Source organism: Humulus lupulus, chromosome 8 (assembly GCF_963169125.1).
Source record: "Humulus lupulus chromosome 8, drHumLupu1.1, whole genome shotgun sequence".
NCBI classification, from domain to species: domain Eukaryota; kingdom Viridiplantae; phylum Streptophyta; class Magnoliopsida; order Rosales; family Cannabaceae; genus Humulus; species Humulus lupulus.
Window position 1 is genome coordinate 38,678,639 of NC_084800.1, and position 22,032 is coordinate 38,700,670.

At 32.6% G+C, this 22,032-nt stretch overlaps 1 protein-coding gene across 1 annotated transcript; it reads left to right on the forward strand.

The window, feature by feature from the left end:
- Positions 1–12,915: 12,915 nt before the first annotated feature.
- Positions 12,916–20,244, forward strand: LOC133796886 (E3 ubiquitin-protein ligase DA2L). The gene is made up of 9 exons (XM_062234575.1): positions 12,916–13,157; positions 14,303–14,574; positions 14,810–14,861; positions 14,962–15,007; positions 15,505–15,586; positions 15,703–15,847; positions 15,938–16,034; positions 19,089–19,155; positions 19,287–20,244. Exons 2-9 carry the CDS (start codon positions 14,383–14,385, stop codon positions 19,872–19,874), a joined length of 1,269 nt encoding a protein of 422 aa, XP_062090559.1. The 5' UTR covers positions 12,916–13,157; positions 14,303–14,382; the 3' UTR covers positions 19,875–20,244.
- Positions 20,245–22,032: the final 1,788 nt, after the last annotated feature.

Consider the following 22,032-nt stretch of genomic DNA (forward strand, 5'->3'; position numbering starts at 1 on the left):
ACAAGAGAGAGGTTGGGAGCATTTTTGTACTCAGCCCGAGCCTGCTGTCTCAGAATTAGTGAAGGAATTTTACAGCAATTTCTTGGTCGATCAATGGCCTGCGGAGATCATTGTTCGAGGTGTGGCAGTTCCTTTCTCCGCTGAGGTCATTAATGGCACTTTCTTATTAGAGCCAGCCAAATGCCAGTTTGCTAAGGGTCGGGGGCCAGTGTCCGATAAATTAATTCAAGATATTATGCCAGAACTAGCTAAACCCGAGGCTGAGTTGGGCATCGATGAGCAGGGCATATTTCATTTCTGCCGCACAGATCTACAACACGAGATGAAATGCCTTTACAGCTTCGTTCAATCTACTCTGTGCCCAACGTCCCATGATTCCACCGTCAGCAGGGAGCATGTATGGATGCTCTACTGCCTCATGAAAGGGATGTCCATTGATGTCGGGTCCGTGTTGGCTCAAGAAATCTTTGACTGTGCCCATCGGGTCAAGGGAAAACTATTCTTGCCATCCACCGTCACTGCCATATGCCGAGATGCTGGCGTCCCTGTATGGCCTGATGAGGGACTCATCTTACCAAAAGGGCTTATTAGCTTTGGCCTGGCCCGCGCCCCTAAGACATATGCTACATCCTCATCCACCTCCAGTGACCCCATTATGGAGAGATTGACCCAGCTTGGGCAAATGCAGCAGCAAATGCATAGGCGGCAAGAGCGAATCTGTGAGCGTCTGCAAACTTTGTGGACTTATGAGCAGTACAGGGATGCATCAATGAAGAATGTGCTGCAAAAGGCTATGCCTAAATCTGGTCTGCAATTCCCCGCATTCCCTGAGCAAATTTTGAGTACCTGGACTGACAATGTTGGCGACAATGCGGAGTTCCCTGAAGAGGACTCCGAGTAGAGGGGGTTTCCTTTCCCTTTTATTTTGTTACTTTATGTTATTTTATGTTTATGTGACTGTTCTTAGTATGTTGTTTGTCTAGGTTGTTTAGTTTCTATTTTAGCTTTTAATTGTTTTCATGGTGTTGCTGTGTTAGTTGTATTTGTGCATGAGAGATACTGTGATTTAATCTGGCTTAGTGTCCTGCTCGATGATGAACTTTTCCATTTCAGTCCATTTGTGTGTTGCCCAGATTTTATATGTTAAATATGCTTGTATAGGTGCTAGTGATCTCATTCATGCTTTCTTTTAGTCCCTGGTCAATAGATGTGTACTTCTGTTCTTCCACCATACTTTGAATTTTTCGAATAACTGCTTTCTTGTGAAATTTTACGCTTCTAGAATTGTTTAGTGCACCCCTTGAGGCGAAATCCTAGCTAGTTTTGCCATTTAGAAATGATTTAGGCCATCTTTGGACGTTTGGGCCTTTCAAGCTTTCCCATTGTATATTAATTTCCCTTTGTCACCCTTAGTTGAGCTAATTTGCCTATTCTTTCTTAATACCTATCATTAATGATACCCCCTGCTTAAATTGTTATTTTTAACTTTCATTAACCAAACCTAGCTGCTGAAATTTATCAAGAACAGATTATTTGCAGTAAGTTTGGGATGAGTGGGGTTAGTTTTTAGCCATGTGGTGAGCTATTCCAAGTTTCATTTGTACAGCTACATTGGGGACAATGATGGGATTTAAGTTTGGGGTGTGTGAGAATGAGCTCACATAAAAATATTCATATTTATCTTGCTATATATATCTTCATAGTAAAAAAAAAAAATAGAAAAAAAAAGAGAGAGAGAAAGAAGCAGTTTTGAAACTAAGTTTGGGGTGTACAACCCCCTATCCAAGAAAATGTTGGAGGCTTCTTTCTTTTGTTCTAGTTGAATTTGGAAATAAAAATAGCAAGAGAATTAGAGCTAAATCAAATTATTCATTGTGGGTTAAAAATACATATTGGGTGAGAGCTTGAGAAAATAATAATAATAATAATAATAATAATAATAAGAGAGGTTCTTGATAAGTTGAGGTGGTTAGGTTATAAGCCATTAGAAATATTATCTTTTATCCTACCCTAACCTAAGCCTTACATTACAAGCCGAGTAAAGTCCTTTTGATCTAGGGGGTAAAGGTAGACTACATTAGTGGAGAGGAGTGCACTAATTCAACCTATGGGAGCAGATAGTTAAACTTGAGGATCAAGAGTAGTTGTTAGAGGAATTCAAGGTGTTGGTGGGAAGCATTTGTACACACTATTGACTGGGTGACTTTAGGGAAGCATTAATGATATCTTTAGCACTGAAAATGGGAAATGAGACATATAAAGTCAGGGCATAATCACTACAAGCACATCATTCCATTCCACACACTTCTGAGAGAAAAATTTCTTCACTAAGCCACATTTGATTATTCAGGACTCTCTCATGTACAAATCTGTGTTGTTGCTATTTGAGTTGTGTGTGTGTTGTCTTTATTTCTGTTTTCTTCATTACTCGAGGACGAGCAATATGCCAAGTTTGGGGTGTTGATAACTCTATGATTTAGAGTTATTTTTATGATTTTTGAACTTGTTTTTAGGTTGAAAAGAGTAATGAAAGTGTGTTAATTGTAAATTTGTTCAATTTTTACCTTTATGTTTTAAGTAGTGAGTCCATTTAAGAGTCTATGAGTTGTTGTTAGTAATTATAAATATTTATGTAAATTTGTGTGTTTTTGTCATTCAGGAAAGGAACCTTCAAAGCGCCAAGGGAAATTAAAGGAATCAAAAGACAAAGGGGACAGAAAGGGAACATTGCTGCTCGGATGCTGTAGGCCAGACTCGTAGCAATTCTGGGAAAAGAAGGATGGCGTGGACAGAAGCCAGCTGCACTTAAGTAATTACCTCAGCGCCTATGTGGCACCCATTTTAATGAATGAAGTCAGCTGGCTGAGGTGGCAAGAAGAAATAGACCAAAGATGGATTGGGCTTTCTAATTAGGGTAAGGGAAAGTACACAAAGAAGAGTCACAGCCGTAATACACAAGGAGTAGTAGAGGACACAGTACAAAAAACAGAGAAATCTTTCAGCAAGAAGAGTACAGTGAAAAAATAGAGAGATATACACAGAAAAAGGCATTACCTACAGGAGGAGAATCACGGCCAAGGAAGGAGGAGGACTCTAGAACCCGTAACTACTCTTCTCTTTCTTCTATATTTCCTTTTCTGTAGTGTATACTCTTGATTCTATAATTTGTGAGCTGAATATTTGCTATGGATGAACAATTTCTGTTTTGGATTGTAATTTTCAGTTTAGACATGAACTAATCACCTTGAGATTTGGGTGGCTATGAACCTTATGTGATGAAGTATTAATGCAATGCATGAGTTTAGTAATTTGCCTTTGTTCATTCAAGTGAAATTAATGTTTAATGATTGTTGATTACTGGCCATAACTAACAATTAAACTAGCTAGATCTACTTTTGGAAAGAATCTATCTAGTGGAATCAACTTGAATGATGCAAGAGAAATGCCATGTTTAGGTAGCTCTTAGTAGTGAAATAGGAGTATTTTGCTACCTTGTATAACCTGAGATTTGGTGAATAAATGCATGTTTTACAACCTGATTTAATATAGGAATATGTTGAATTAAGTTGTGGAATTATATCAGTGGGTTTTGGAAAAAGCTTACTGGCTTATTGTGAAATATGTTAATTCTGTGCATAATTGCTGAACGATTGCTATAACAACTGGGCAGATTAACATAGGGGGAAATAGCCATCCAGATCTAATTGTTCACATAGATCTTCTCTGAATTAATTTTTTCTGAGTTCTTCATTTTATTTTAGATTAAATTACGTATACCCATTTAATTTCAGATTCATATTCCAATCATGTTCTTAATTTTGTTATCTTATTTTTAAATTGTTCTTTAGTTGATTTTTGCAATTATTTAGTTTAAAATCCCTGTGGAGACGATACTCACTTATCACTGTATTACTTGTTGCCGACTGTGTACACTTGCACATTTTAATTGCTTAAATTTACGCAACACATAACCAACAAAAGCACACTTTATGGCTCTTGAACCTAACTTTGTTTTATTAGGTTCGTTTTTCTTGCAATATGCAAGACACCCCCACACTTTGAAGTACCCTATGTTGGGTTTTCTTCATTTCTATAACTCATATGGAGATATCTCATTTTTCTTCATTGGTATTCGAGTAAGAATGTGATAAGCGGTTAATAACGCTTCACCCCATAAGTTGAAATTCAACTTAGAAAACACCAACATAGAATTTATCATCTCTAGATAAGTCCTATTTTTCCTTTCGGCAACACCATTGTGTTGTGGTGTATAATGTGCGATGCACTCATGAATTATACAATTTTCTTCACAAAATGTATTGAATTCATTAGAGAAGTACTCTCCTCATCTATTACTTCTTAGCACCTTAATCTTTTTATTTAGTTGATTTTCAACTTCTAATTTATATAATTTAAAAGCATCAAAAGTCTCATCTTTATGCTTTAAAAGAAACACATAGGCATATCTACTAAAATCATCTATAAAAGTAAGAAAATACATTTTACCACCTCTAGTTAAAACACCATTTAATTCACAAAGATCACTGTGGATTAAATATAGTAAATTAGATGATCTTTCTACACTAGGAAATTGTTTCTTAATCATTTTTGCCTTAACACATGTTTTACATTTACCATAGTTTTTAATATTGCATGCAATCATACCACATTTTACTACTCTTTTCATGGTTGGAAAACCTATATGACATAGTCTAAGATGCCACAAAAATAAAGAATCATACTCAACTATATAGGCGGAATTAGCATTTTTATTGATAACATTGAAAGTTACATCATTGGTGCACAATTTAACCATACCCTCACAAGAGTACCCCTTTCCCAAAATACATTTGATTTGGTAAGAATAAGTTTACTGGACTCAAAAACGACTTTAATGTCGGGCTTGCCAATCAAATCACCACTTACCAAGTTTCTACTTATTTCGGGAACATAAAGTACATTCACTAATGTAACTTTCTTGCCGGAGGTGAAAAAGACTTCAATGGTACATTTGCCAAGTACCTTGGATTTGCCCTCATTGCCCATTTGAATCTCATGGTTGCCTTTTGAGTCTTCAAAGGTCTTGAACATGATTTGTCATAGGTGACATGGACGGTGGCACATGTATCATACCACCACTCTTTCACCTTGTCTTGGATCGCATTCACCTCACTAAGGGTAGCAACTATGTTTTCCTCTTGAGTTGTGTTCACCTTATGTCCTTGTTGGTCTTTTCTATGCCTACACTATCTAGCATAGTGACCTTTTTTCCCACACACAAAAGTGAGATTTGAGAGTTATTTGTGTTTTTGGAGCCATTCAACAAAAATTGAAAAAACTGAAAAATTGGTCAGAATTGCACATGTGGCCGCGTCCACTGCTCTCTGTCTCACAGGCCACGGCCACCAACATTCTGTGGCCGCGACCACTGACCATTTTTAGCACTTGAAATTGTGCTGTTTTTCCAAACGGTTCCAAACCCTCCCAATTGATTTTGTAACCCCCAAAACACACTATTGGGGTTAAAATCATATCTCTAACAGTCATTTCACATATGACTTTAATAAATTCATCTCAATATTGTGTAACAACAAATTTACACAATAAATGGTAATATTTGGAAGTTACAAATTTGTAGCTGAATTTGTAATACCAAATATGTTACAATATGTGACACTATTTGTCACATTTATTTAATCTAAAGCATTATATTATAAAATAATATAATATTACATTATATTATAAAATAATATAACAATATATTATTAAAACGACAAGAGGAAGAAAGACAGTGGCAATCAGACATACCAAGAACGTCATTTGCATGTAGTAGTAAGCAAGCTGCTCCTTTAAGGGCATTATTTCCCCTTCATTAGACTCATTTCGAGAAGATAAGAATGCCACAAAAGTTTTGAAAAGTTACTTTTCATGCCTATATTCAAGAATTTGATTTAATCAAGTGAACATAAAACCAGTGCTGAAAAGTAAAGAGCACAAGTAGATTTTTACAAGGTTCGTTGGTAAAAATCAGCTACTTCTTGGGTCACAGAGACCAGGGCAAAATACTTTCACTATAGTAAATTTTCTTCTTTACAAATTACAAAATCAACATGGCAATTTACTAAAGAACATTATGAAACTCATAGCAAGATTTACAATTACCCTAAGTTGAGTGTCCCACTCAACTTCCTAGATTTCTAACTCCCTTAGAAGAATGGTTGAAATCCCTTCAACACTAAGTATATGAAATCCCTTAAGAACTGTCAGAATAGACCCCTCGGCTCTTCACTTTGTAGATACTGGAAACTTGAAACCCTAATAAAAGAGAAAACAAAAAAAACTAACAAAACTATCGGCAATAAAATGATATGGTTGGCTACTGAAGACCCAAAACTAACTGTACATATATACAACTAACTAAGCCTAACAACATCACTAACAACCTCTAAACAAAATTAGTTAAACACTAATTAAACAAACTTATCCTACGTGGGAAATGAGACCATGAAGATCTCCAGATGTAACCAATACACAACGTAGATGCTGTTATATTATTTTATAATATAATGTAATATTATATTATTTTATAATATAATGTTTTAGATTAAATAAATGTGACATAGAGTGTCACTTGTTGTAACATATAATAGAGAGTTATATTATTTGGATATATGGAAATATCCAAACATGTAACATATTTGGTGTTACAAATTCATCACAAATTTGTAACTCCTAAATATCATCCATTATTGTGTAGATTTGTTGTTACACAATATTGAGATGAATTTCTTAAAGCCATATGAGAAATGGCTGATAGAGATGTGATTTTTAACTCCCATATTGTGTATGGAAGTTACAAAATCAAGTGGGAATAAATTGGAACATTTTGGAAAAAAACTAAAAAAATTGGTTGCTGAAAATGACCAAGGACCGCGGCGCTTGAAACAAGTGCTGCGACCCTAGTGGTTGACAACTTCATACAATTTCGGTTTTTATCAAATTTTGAACGTTTCCAACAGCCAAGTAACTCCCAAATCTCTATTTTAATTCCAGAAAACATCCAATTAATCATTGGTAACAACCATGGGGGTTGGTGGAATTTGAAATTCAAAGGGTGTCTCAAAACTCTATAAGTAGGAGCCTAATGCTCACTTGTAAGACACAATTTTTCTATCCATTAGAGCACTTGGCTAGAAACACCTTGAGACTTGATAATTCCAGAAAGCTTTTCCAATATTTGTGAGAGATCCCTTAGTGCTTGAGTTAGAGGGAAATAAGCTTTTGGACAAATGTTTCAAACCTTGTTTAAGTTGGTGATCCCCAACACTTTTCATTTTGGTTGTGTGAGTGAGAGTTCTTAGTTCATTGTTCTTTTATTCTATTGCTTTTCATTTCTTCTATTATTCTATATTTACTCTTTTATATGTATCTTTTGTTTTAGAGTTGTAATCTCATTTATATCTTTCATTCTACTACTTCTAGTTTATTTGTATCTTTTTGTCTTAAAGTTGTATCTTCTATTTCTATCATTTTCTACATCTTTCTCTATATTTACATGTAATTTTTGTCATATAGTTGTAACACTTTTTAATCAATAATATTTTATTTGTAATATTTTATTTAGAGTTGTAATTATTTTAACTATTTTTATGGAGGAAAATACATAATTTTTCCTAACAGATGCACCTGTGATTAATTTGCCAAATAATAATTCCCGCAGACAATCATGATTATTACTAGTATAATGGGAAGCACGAGCTACTTTTCTATTTGATGTCCCAAATATCTTATTTATTTGTAATAAGGAAGTACAATATTCACGATTAGCATATAAAATAGATTCATCAAGACCAACTTTTAGGGATCACGTGACCTCGTTCGAAATAAGAGGAATAAAACTTCACTTTCATATACATAAATATAATAATAAATAATATTTTTTTTGACAAATAATAAAGGGATATTTTTGTATATAGGTAAATAGGAAACTTTTATTTAAAAAATACGGTCATTAACCATTTAATTCATTAATATATAAGATTTAGTTTTTATTTCAAAAACACGGTCTGCAGTTGAGACTTTCACTCTCCCTTCTACACAACTCCACTTCTCCCACTCTCCCTTACACTCCCTTCTACACAACTCCACTTCTCTAATCTACACAATCTAATCTTCTCTTCTCTACCAGCTCCAGTGATAATTGTTGTCGAAACTTTAAACCTTCGAAAGGCAACCATCAATCTTCTCCTGTCAAATCCAAATCACCATATCAACCTAAGTCACATTGAAAATTAAAAAACCAACAAAATCTTAGCAAAATCTGCATTTAGGTTGAAATCTTATTGATTTTTTACTTCAAAATCAAACCCAACCACTCAAATCTCTGCAACTTCCAGGTAAGTTCTAAGATTATTCACTTATAATATGATTTTAACCTCTGAATTTTGTACACGTTGCTTATGGGTTGCTCTAAATATTGTACATGTTACTGAATATGTTGTTTGCTAGTTGCTGAATATGTTTTTTGCTAGTTGCTGAATCAGTTATAAATGTTGCTGAAAAGCTAGCTTAAGAGTTTCTGTATTTGTTGTATATATTTTTTATTGATTTGGTTGAATCTAAATGAGTTGCTTTAAATCGTTAGGTTGCTGCAATAATATTCATAAAACAAGCAATTGGAAGAAAGTGTGAGAACAAGCGATTGCCAAATTCTTGGGATTTAAGGAGGAGTGATCTAATGGTGGTAAATCTGATTTTATACTTTGCTAATTTCAATTGGTAGCTTAATTTTCTTTATTATTACTTATGTTGCTCTGTTTTTTTGTTGGGTGTTTCAAATGTTGCTCTGAATTTTGTACACGTTGTTTATGGGTTGCTCTGAATATTGTACATGTTGCTGAATATATTGTTTGCTAGTTGCTGAATGGGTTATAAATGTTGCTGAAGGGGTTATAAAGGTTGCTGAAAAACTAGCTTAAGAGTTTATGTATTTGCTATATATGTTTTTGATTGATTTAGTTGAATCTAAATGAGTTGCTTTAAATTGTTAGGTTGCTGCAATAATATTCATAAAACAAGCAATTGGAAGAAAGTGTAAAATAAGCAATTGCCAAGTTCTTGTGATTTAAGGGGTGATCTAAAGGAGGTAAATTGATATTATACTTTGCTAATTTCAATTGGTAGGTTAATTTGCTCTACTATTACTTTTGTTGCTCAGTTTTTTTGTTGGGTGTTTCAAAGATTGCTATGAATTTTGTACATGTTGCTTATGGGATTCTTTGAATATTGTAAATGTTACTGAATATGTTGTTTCCTAGTTGTTGCATTGTTTATAAATGTTGTTAAAAAGCTTGCTTAAGTGTTTCTCTATTTATTGTATATGTTGTTGATTGATTTGGTTGAATTTAAATGAGTTGTTTTAGATCGTTAGGTTGCTGCAATAATAGGCTGCTTGTGTTACTTATAATAATTTGAAGAGGTTGCTTAAGAGTTTCTTTATTTGCTTAATGGGTTATAAATGTTGTTGAATAGGTTGATTCTTAGTTGCTTAATGTTTTAAAAAGGTTGCTGAAGATGTTGATTAAGAGTTTCTTTATTTGTTGTAAATGTTTTGATGGACCCAAAGTGAGAATGTTTTAACTATTCTTATAAATTTTTAATTAATTTTATTTAGTTTTTCATGAAATATTAATTAGTACTCAATTTTGTGTATTTTTCAAGGAGTTAAATGTAAGATTTGAAGATAAATGGTGTCAAAATAGGAAAAAAATTAAAGCAAACTAGTGTTAAATCCCTCACTTTGCACCACACTTATCTTCTTGTGCACACATCCTGCCATAACTCAATCATTGTTAGCCATTTGGTAGAATGTCCAATCAATTAAAGAAGAAAAAGATGATGTAAATATATCACATAAAGATGAAGGGGTCGACCTGCTATTAATCTTTTACTTTGCTCAATTTTTTTGTTTTCTATTGAGAAACCGTGCATTAGAGAATTAATTAAAGAGGAAACCGTATATTTGCAAAAAATAGTTTATAAAAATGAATAGAAAACAAAAAAGACGTAAAAATAGAAAATAATTGGTAAAAAATAGTATATTGGGTAATTTCCCAATAATAAATAATATTGGTAGCAAATTACATAATGGCACCAATAATACTAATACTAATAATTTCACAAGGTAAAATAATAAATTATTAGTGTTGTTCTCTTGACTGATAATACTAATATATGTTTTGGTTGATTTTTAGCTTTTTTTTTTTGTGCAGTTGTTATGGGGTATATTTTGTTTGTGAGTTTAGTATAATTTGAGTTTATGTTGTGTACTTTTTAGTATGTAGTATGTTAATGTCTAATTGATGTGTAATTGACCTGAGATATATTTTTGGTTAATATCTAGTTAATTTTGTAATTTTAGTATATTTTTTGTAAATATAAATTTTTTATGTTTTTTTATTGTTGTTGTGTGAGATGATTTTGGATGTATGTTTAGTTTTCTTTAAGTATATTTTGGGTTGATCCTACTTGATTTTTAATTGAGTAAGTTTTAATTTTTCTTGACACATTTTACAATATAGTGATTAGATTTTTAATATTGTTTTTTTTGTTATTTTTTAGTTTATTTTGGGTTATGATAAGATGTTTATATATATATATTAAGTTTATTTTTAACATATTTGACAATGTTTTAATAAGTTTTTCAATATTGTCTTGTTGTTGTTTAGATTATTTTGGATTGATGCAATTTGTTAGTATTTAGTTGATTTGCATGTGTTTTTTCAACATTGTAATTTGTGTAGTGTTGTATAGTTAATTTTAAGTTGTTTTTTCAGCATTGTATTGTTGTGTGATTAATATCTAGTTAAGATCATATTTTTGTAATTATGAAATTTTAGAATTGTATTTTTAAAAATTTGAGTTAGTAAAATTGAAAAAAAAACTTTGTGTGGTAAAAATATAAAAAATATGTATTTGTGAAACAATCCCTAATTTTTTTCATGAGCATGTAAAAACAATAAAAATATTGAAGGAATCATATTTCCGGAAATTAGGGCACATAGTTCTCTAGTTTATTTCTACCTCATCTGCTTTTTTATTTTATTTATTTATTTTTTTTAAAATTGGTAGTAGCTTGAAATATGCTTCTGTACATAAGAGCTCTCTAATCATCTTTTTTGTATGATAGCTAAGAAGATATCAATATTTATTGGTTAGGTTTCATTAGGCAAGGGCGAGAACTATTAACATTAAGACCTAGCTGACATATACGACAAAAGTCCCACCCTCCTTAACAAATTTGGATAAACCAAACACCACCCATTTGCTATAAATAATAGGCATAAAACAAATTACCCCAAAAGGAAGATATTCCAACCTCAATCCTCGGAGAAACTTGGACCGTTGGATTGTCAAGTGGTAAATAAATATGTTTGAATGGATTTAGTATGTGAGATTAGACAAAGACACGAGTCAAAGAATATTTGGTCAACCAATCGAAGGGCTTGATTTCACAGACGAGGCAACCATTTTATGGGCATTGCTACTTTTCTTTATTAAAAATGATATGGTTTGCTAATTCCTACTCAAATTTCGAGGAGCGTAAACAACACTCCCCATGATTGTATTCATGTCATTCATGTGAATCAAATTTGTCCACAATACTACTCTATCCGTTTGATACCTTTTACTACGACTCTTTCGGGTATATCAAATTACATATTATAAAGCGTGAAAGGAAAAATACAACATCAACACACATACTTAAATTGTATAAATCGCATTCCAATTAAAATTAAATAAAATTGAGCTCAATTTTTGAATAATTATGAAAAGATTTGCATATCTCAACAATTAGAATAAGGTATTAATGTTGTATATGTTGATTTTTATTTTTAATATAAACTTTCGAGATATTATCTCAATACGATTTTATGATTAGCGTGTCAAATATAAAAAAAGCTACATTTATATTTTTATTTAGAGTAATAATGTTTCAAATTCAACATTTTTATTATTTAGCGTGACAAACCATATCATTAATATAAAATATAATTAGTTATCATTTTTTTATTTGAAAAGAAATTTTGCATGTAGTACAGTACATCCTATATAAAAAAGATACCTAAATATATATACAAATTGTGCATATAAATTTACACAGTTTCACAAAATTATCAAAGTGAAAATAATGAACCAAGAAATTTCATTCAAAAATTAAATTCAGAAACAACAGCATTTTTAATTAGTTATAATCCTTTTTGACAAAAAATTAGTTATAAAACTAATATTTAAAAAAAAAAGTTGTTTGCTCTGTGTTTGTTTCTTTAAGCTCTGAATATTTCTTAGCAGAATGGATAGTTTTTAGGAACATTTTTTTACAAGTTTAGAAATTTGAATAAATTTTTATCATAATTTATAGTTACATAAGTATCATTTAATAATTAATAAAATTATGTTATTTAAAAAATGTAACACTAAGACCTCATTCACTTCCTTTTAAGTTTTTATTATTATTTTAAAAAAAGATAAATTGAAAGTAAAAAAAATCAAAATCCTTGATTAAGCTTATACATTATTATTATTTTTTTGAGTAAAGCTTATACATTTGAACAATAAAATATTAGATTAAAAAATATGTATAATTATCTTAAAAATATAATATCTACAATATTATTAATTTTTTTTTAAAGGTGGAAGGTTATTAAATTAAGATACAAAGCGCGAGTGAACGAAACGCGGGTGAAAAGAGCGCGTGAGGGTAAAAGAAGGGAGAGATGGGGGGTGGGGGGTCGGGTCGGCTCCTCCTTTCAGCTTTGATGATTCTTTCCTCGCCTACTACTCTACTCCACCGTCCCTTCTCTTCCTTCCTTGCTTCCATTCTTTTCCCTCTCTTCTAAAAAGTTTCCGTCCGAAAGACCGAAATAGACAAAAATAAAAACATAATTAATAATATATATAAAGATAATTAAGGAAAAAAAAACATCATATTATAAAAAACATCATATTAAAACCCAAACCAGAGAGATTCTCTTTCCTCTTTCTCTCTCTACATTTCTCTCTTCGAGAGGGAGGGAGCTCTTATGGTGTTCCTTCTTTTCCATTCCATTTCCTCCATCTGAGGCTTCTACTCTCTCTCTCTAAGATCAAACAACAAGGTTTGTCCTCGACTTGTGGTGATTTTTTTTATTTATTTTTCATTCGATTTCGACGATTTTAATTGTGATAAGAAGATAAAGAAAGTTTAATGATAAACTATGCTTTGTTTGTTTCTACGTAAACTTTTCCTTTGATTTTGGGAGATTGAATTTTCTTCGTCGGAGTTGAGTGTTGATGGTGAATTTTAAAATTTAGGTTCAAACTGACGCTTTTTTGTGCTTCGGTTTTTGATGATTTCGGCATTGTCTTTGGCTGCGAATTGTTTCAAATTCCTCATCGTTACTTGCCTTACAATGGAAATTAGGGTTCTTGACTTTGTATCCCTTGGTTGATTTTCATTTACACGAATTGTTGCTAGAAGTAGAAGCATCCGCATTTCTGCCGCTTTATGGTTCATTTTTTGTAACTGTAGTTTTTCCTGGTAGGGAACATAGGTGAATTTGGGATATTTTTTTTTTGGAAGTTTGAATTTCATTCCTGCGTGCATGGTTGTAAGTTTTGTATGAATAGTTGCGAATTGAGTCTCAGGACACGGGGTCTCGTGTGTGTGAGTTAAGTTTGTGACACAGGCAATCGGGTAGTTGGTCTAATTTATGCGGCAGATTCTATTTATAATTTCAGGAGCATATCGTGTTTGTCATTTTGACGTGCTTGTTATATGATTTTTCTTTTGTGTTTTTATGGAGAAACAAAGCAGTGGAATGGTTTGAGCCATTTATTTACATATTCTTTTTTCGTTGCATGTTTAAAATGATTGGATTAATATTTTTCTTCTGAATTATCCCAGTTCTAATATTTGCTAGTCCTGTTCTTACTTCTTATAAAGCGAGGTGCCTTTGAGTACACTAATAGTCTATTTTCTTAGTTATTAATACTGGAATAACCTGTTATAACAATATATTGAAAATTTGCTTTTGTAATAATTGACAGAATATGTTGGACAATAGATATTATTCCACTTTTAAGTGGAACTCCTTGTCTGGCATCGTTTTTAAAAAATTGCGTCTTCATCAATATACCATATGATGACGTTGCTTGTTTAACATGTTGTCAAACAAGTTTTAAGCGTGCTAAGTGTGTTTGTTAGTTTAGTGTATCCAAATGCATTGCTATTCATAGAGATTGATTTATGTGGGAAATTTAGGTGGTATTCCTTTCATTGCGGTTGATTTGATTTCAAATTTGAAGAACAAACTAAGAAGACAAAGAATAAGATCATATTGGATGGGTAATAAGCTTGGAAGAAGAAGACAAGTCATTGATGAGAAATACACAAAGCCGCAGGGTCTTTACCACCATAAGGATGTGGATCATAAGAAGCTCAGGAAGCTCATACTCGAGTCTAAGCTTGCTCCCTGCTATCCTGGCGAAGAAGAGTGCGTGTGTGATCTAGAGGAATGCCCAATTTGCTTCCTGGTACGATTTCCATTACAACCTTCTTATTAGTTTTTTTTTTGTCACATCATCACATTGAAACTTATACTCTCTACTTGACCTTCCCTTTTCCCAAAGAACCAAAAACAATATTTATATATCTGTTAGCTGTGCGGTTTAATTCAGATGTATTTTTCAATTTGTTGTCGTTGCCATTTGAACATTATATACGGCCTCTAACAATCTAATCTGTTTATTCTTTTTCCTCTTGTTTTAGTATTATCCAAGCCTCAACAGATCAAGATGTTGCATGAAAGGAATTTGTACTGGTATACAAGTTATTGACATTATACCTTGCAGAAGTGCATATTGTTATTAATTTAATGTAATAATTTGATTGATTTTCTTTTTTCTTTTCCTTTTCCCCAGAGTGTTTTCTGCAGATGAAGGTTCCCAATTCAACTCGTCCTACACAGTATCCTTCATATTTTGCTGCATGTCTTTCATTTTAATTGTTATAGAATTTGTTGCGTTGGCCTTTTTTGAGCCATTTGGGGTGAGAGAAATAAAATCAATTTATTTAGAAAGAGTTGGCATCTTCGGAGAGGAAATCTGAAAAATGGCTCTTTGGTTGAGAAGTGTTAAGGAGTTCAAAAACTTTGCCATTTATGATTTATTGAGGATTCGGTACTTGTTACACAAGCCAAATTTTTTATTTTGTTTTGATTTCTGGTTTGGTGCTTTATTATTGCAGGAATTTCTCATCCCCTTCTCTTTTGTAATTAAGTAATTTAAATCATTTTTATTATCAATAAGATTATTGTTTCTTATATATGTATGTGTGTGTGTATATATATATATAAAAGCATGTATTTCAAAGGTTTAATATTAAAAGCGACAGATTGGTAGATATTCCTCCCCCCCTCTCATTTGGCTTGGTCTCTCTATGTTTGTCCCACTTAACTTTATAAGATGTCCCTTCTGCAAAACCTCAAATTATGCTGTGGAATACAGGGGGGTGAAAACAAAGGAAGAGAAGGGTCTTGAGCAAATTGTAAGAAGTACTTTGTTTTAATCTGATACTCTTGTTTGTTTGAACTGTGAGGTTGCTTTCCTGATTCGTTGATCAGCAGATCTTAATGTAATTAAAATCTTCTGAAATTAATGCAGGAAGAACAACGAGTAATAGAAGCTAAAATTAGGATCCGCCAGCAAGAACTTCAGGATGAGGAAGAAAGAATGCAGAAAAGGCAACAATTGGATCCTGTCAGCCGAAATATGACAGAAGAGGATGTTGAGTACAACTCAGTAAATGGTATCCTTTTACTAAGACTATCCTCTATGTGGGTTTAAATCCTACATTTTTGTCAGATGTGCTGAAAAGTGGTTTGTTCTTTATTGGCAGTGACATCTTCTACATCTGTTGTTGAAGGAGATGAAATTGATTCTTCTCAATGCACTGCATCAACGTGTAGACCACCTTTGCCACCAAGGGTGCATAGGTTCGTGTTTTTTGTGATGGTTTTTACTTATGCCTTTTTTTGAAAAAAAAAAATCATTGATAAATATGTTTAAAAAAGCGGCGCGCCTCAATATGAGGCGTAGCAAAATTGCCTCAAGGCTTACGCCTTAACTCAGAGGCGTACGCCTCACCATTGTGAGGCGCTTGTTGGAAGTAAATGAGGCGGAAAACAAAGAGGCGCACGCCTCACTAGATCTCTTTCATATTAGGTTTATGTAAACCCTAAAAAGCCCAATTTGTGTTTTTTTTATTGGGAAAGTTTTAGATCTACGGCAAATTACAAGAAAAAATCTAAAAATACGGCAGCTCATCATATTTACAAATTTACGGCTATAAAGAGTCCACCCATCTGAAACCCATCATTCATTACACACAACTCATATTATCTAGCTCATTACAAATTAAAGCACAACCTGCTCAAACTGGTACCGTTACAAAACTGATCAAATAATGGAAGAGGCCTGAAAATTCCATCACCTGGAATCAGAAAACTTACATAACTAATTGGAAAAAGCATCTAAAATACTAATATGAAAAAACGTCCAAAATTATGAAGGATTGAATTGAAATATCTTCGAAAAAACTGATCCAAAAACTTCCAAAATTCTAAGAAATTATAGGCAAATTCAGATTTTTTCTATTACAATCCCACGAAATTTTTTCTGAAATTGGGAGTTTGCAAATACTACACCACCATCAAATATTTCTTTCCCAAAATCACTAAGAAAATCTGGGCAAATTCATAAATTGTCACCTGAATCCTACGGCAAAATTTGCAACATGAGATAAAAAGTCATAAATCTAGTCTTTGTTACATTTATTTACAATAGCAAACTCTAAGTAACTATGTTGATTATCCTTTCTTAGTGAGCTCATATCATATGAAAAGCTAAGTCGAGTTGTAAATCTACAAGCTACACCAAAGTTCAAAATTCTTAAACAAGAAAACAAGGTAAAAACAACTTTTATTAAACAAATTGTTATGATATTATAACCATCTTTCTCAAAATTTGTCTATTATTATTACAATTAACACAAATCTATATATATTAAGACAAATTTCATAAGAATTTGTATTGATTATTAATTAATTATCTGCAAGTTTACGTTCAAATAACCAACTTTTACATAACATAAGCAAATTTTATTAGTATGAAAACCAAAGTAACAAATCTGTAACAAAACTTTACAAATAATGTAGATGACATAAAATTAAAAAAAAATAGTACAAAAATTTATGTTACAAACTTATAACAAATTTTTACAGACAATACAATAGAAGAATTGAAAATGTGACTTATGTTACAAACTTGCAACAACCTATTTCAAAGAAATCATGAAGAAAAAAATACCTTGGGTTTAGCCACTGAACTAATATTCCTCTTCAAAAAAATTTAGCAATGGACTTAACATTCTCTTTCACCACTTGCCTAGAATTTCCTCCAAGGGTCAATTTCTTTGGTTTCTTTGAAATGACTTTTACCTTGGACAAAGAGAGACGATTTTCGTTTTAATTATTTTTCGTTAGACACTATGGAGCCATCAATGTCCTCCTCCTTAGGCTCACCTCAGGCCCCCTCCGTAGCAGGAGAAGCAGACTCCGATAGGTGACTATCATTTTAGGAATAACAGAGTAAAAACGAAAATAAAAAGGAAAAATCTTGAAACTCAAATAAATGAGCTCAAAGTTACAAACATAGCACCATAGATGATTACAAAAGGTCGGAAATAGGGGGAAAATTGATTGAGAAATGGGAAAGATGAAGAGATTGAGAGAGAGAATTAAGAAAGCGATATCATAAAGAAGGTGAGAAAGAAATCAGAACTTTCCTTTTAAATAGAATTTTTATTTGGTTTAAAATTATATTAAAAAATATATTGTATAAAAAATTATAATTTACCGTAAATATGAAAGGAGTAACAGTATAAATGTAACCAAACGTATATTTCATATTTTTTTGGTTTATACAGTGCACTCCGTAATTTCCTCTTTTTTATTTCTCTCCTTCACAGTAATGGGCTTTTACTTAAATAACTAAAACAAGCCCAATAAAAACACAACTGATTAAAAATTAAAAGCCCAAAAAAACACATAACTGATTAAAAATAAAAAGCCCAATAAACCCTAAAACAAATAATTTTAGAAAACCTAATCACTCTTTCTGTACACTTAGCTATTGATGTCGTCACTTATTACTTTTGAAACAAAACAAACTAAAATAAAAAATGAAGCTATCTTGTTCCTTACATAGCTGAAGCTTTTTTTCCAAACATAGGAGGAGAATTAAGGTATATTAAGTTTAACTTATATATATATTTTTTCTATTATATATTTTTATTTCATAACTTTTGGTTATTTTTTTGTTATGTGTAGATAGTAAAATGATTAGAAACTAAAAAAAAGTTGTGATGGAGGAGGGTGATGGTGATGTTGATGAGTGGATTTTACAATATAACCATACTTCAAGCAATGATGAATTGGAAAATGATTTCTCAAGGATAGTAGAATCTAAGATTCTAGTTCTAGATTTATCTTTATCTTAGAAATTTAGATTATTTGTGAGATATGATTGAGTTTTATGACACATTTTATGTTATGTTTGTGTTTTAGAAGACATGTTATGCTTTATAATTTTGAATCGTTCATCCTATATTTTAAAAATATATTTTTAATTAAATATTTGAGGCTTATGCCTCAATGCGCCTTGAGGCGTACGCCTCGCCTCACAAAGACAAAACGCCTCAAGGCTTAAATACAAAATTTTAAACATTGCCCCTAAATATTAGTCATGTTTTTTTTACCATTCTTTACGAATGTTGCTATCCTCTCTGAGATAGTGCAATGTAAAAAATGAAATTGGCATCTTAGGAAACCAGATATACCATTTTACATGTGTAGACATAATGTAACACTTGTTTGTGTATGGGTATTTTCTGCAATTTGTACAATTTCTGGTTCCAGATGATGCATAATGACTTGTTGATGGCCTCTTTTGTCCTGATTTTTGTCACTCGTTGAATCCTGAAATTGCAGGGAGGAGGAATTTGACCTTGATCTTGAAGATTTAATGGTCATTGAAGCAATTTGGCTTTCCATTCAGGTAGAAGTTCTAATCTGGGAAATACTGAAACTTACGTGTTATTTTCATTTTCAGGCTTTGGATATTACATTGGTATTACAGTTAGAGATGAATTCACTTGTGTTTCACTTGCACATGAATGATATTTGCAGGACAGTGGTAGAAATAAAACACCAAATTATGGTGATGTTGCTTCTTCTGGACGGTTTGTCACAGAAGACCGATATGTCTCTCCAGCCATGACTACAGTTTCTGGATCATCATCGTCATCACCTTCTGGTGGTCTTGCATGTGCCATAGCTGCCCTTGCAGAGCGCCAGCAAATGGGTGGAGAGTCCTCAAGTCATCCAGAAGGTAACGAGTCAACATTCAGTATGGTTCCAAGCGCTAGCAGGTTCTACAACAGGGTAGGTAGAGAGGCTGAGAATTATCCACCAGCAGTGACCTCCACTGATGTATCTTCCAATGACGGGATGGCTTTGACTAGGGATGACAGAGAATGGAATGTTGACCATGGATCAGAGGTGGCTGAAGCAGGAACAAGCTATGCAAGCTCTGATGCAACAGAAGAAGCTGGTCCTATAACTGCACCACCACCAGCAGATCAAATTGAGGGCAACCATCTAAATGCGCCCAATCCCATTGTTCCTGAAAGTTTTGAGGAGCAGATGATGCTGGCAATGGCTCTTTCTCTGGCTGAGGCCCGTGCCATGGCCAGTGGGGCTGGATCCTGGCAGTAGTTTTAGGTCATGCAATGGAGATATTTCTCAATCAAATGATCTGCCCGTGGTCGCTTAGTTATCTGAGTCTCACCTTAACAAAGACCTGCACAAAACTTGTGTGGAAGTCAAGGTAGTGATGATTTTCTTTTCCTAAGCTCTCTCCCACTCCTATAGATTGAAAGGAAACAGATTATTTTAGTAAATGAAAGGCTTCACAATTTTCTATTTTCAAACATTCCTAGCGTAAATATATTCTGTTGAAATTGATTGCACCTGATTCCAAAATTTAATGTAAATAAGTGGTCTTTTATCATGTCTATTGGGAGACAGTTTAAACCTGGAAAGAGCAGGTGTTAATGATACGACTTTGCAACAATTTATGAGGCTACACATTCTTGTTTTGGTCGAGAAGAGGGACTTCACCCATGTCAGTTGGAGATTGTTGGAATAAATGTATGTGGATGGATCTGTGTGGGAATTGGTGATCAGTGCTAACATTGACATGGAACAATTTTTTTTCCTCTCCCAAGTAAGAGATTTTGCAAAATAAAAAATAAATAGTAAAAATGGAAAAGAAAAAGAGTTGCATGGAGGTTATTGGACTTATGGAGACCATAGAGTTATCACAAAGAAAAGGTCTGGCATTCAATTTCAAAGCACAGTACATGGGATAGATTACAGTGTTGATGTAACTATATGACTTTTATTTACATTCCAAGGCTACTATGTATGTAGAGCATTATACCGGAAATTTTAATTTGTTTTTATTGTTCAGAGCAAAAAAGAATTTGTTTTTATTGCTTAAATTAGTAAAGATAGGTCACTTCTAATTTTAGTACACCAATAATTCATAACCATGTGTTCTCGTATTAATGTTGTCCGTTCTCTTTTAGAAGTTTTGGACCTTTGAAGCTGAAATAGCATACTGCTAACTTAATCTCGTCTGTCCTGCTTTCAATCGAGGCCTACGCTTCACGACATTGAGATAATAGTATTTAATATATACATTCTATGAGTCACCATGCTAAGTATATAATTAGTTTTGAGTGCTTGAAACACTTCTGTTAATTATCCACTCATGTTTTCCTTCTCCTATATTTATGTAATTTCACTGATGAGGAGAAAGTATTTTCATATCTTGTATCAATGTTTGATTCAATAATTGGCACCGGCTGTTCTCGTCCAATTGTGGGGAGAGTCAACGAATAATGTGAGTGAGGAATGGTGGTAATAATGAATGAGGTTGGGCCTAAGAGTAGGTGAGAGAGATATCAAAACCATTTATGTTTCACATGCTATGTCTCTTAATATCAGAAAGAAAGGTGATCTACTTTCTCTTGTTTCACATGCTTTGTCATGGACCGTGGAGTGGTGGGTTAAGTTTTCATGGCTTGGACCTCCTTAACACATGCTTTTCATCAATTAAGTTTTGAGTATGGACCACATCACCTTTATTCCACGCTATTTATTTTGAAATAATATGTAGAAATTATGCAACATAAATAATCAGAAAACTAAGCCTCCTCTCTTAAACTGTTCCATAGATTAACGAAAGGTACCATTTTTTCTTGTGCTCTTTGGATTCAACTTGAATTTTAAACGAATAAAAGAAGTGAGTCTTGAGCGATGCCAAAACCGACCAAATCCCATCTAATGACAAAAGAGTAAAGTATTATGGGGTGTTTCATTCTTAAGGTTGGTGATTGTCAAATTAGCATGTACAGTGTTGTAATTTATAATGCAGAATCAATCAATACCATTTACACTTTTTATGAGTTTCAAAGAAGAGAAAATATCATTTTGGCCAATGTGTTTTGCCTGAATACTCGATCGACTATTGTGTTTTGTTAAATGACATTTCGGAGCCTGTGTTCGGCAAAATAGGTCAATTTGGACCATAAACTCGATTTTTGTCAAATTATTTTTCAATATGACCAAAATACCTCTAGGTTTTATTTCATATCGTATTTTAAATTATTTCTTAATAAATTTTAAATATTAAAAACAAAAAATTAAATAAAAAATGTAAATTTAATTAAAAAAAAGATTAATTAACTAAAACTCAAATATAATTTAAACAAAATCAAAGTAAAAATAAATAAAATAAAAACAAAAAATTAAGTCTAAATCCAACTTAAATAAATAAAATTTTGAGTTTGTGTTAGTTAATCCTTGT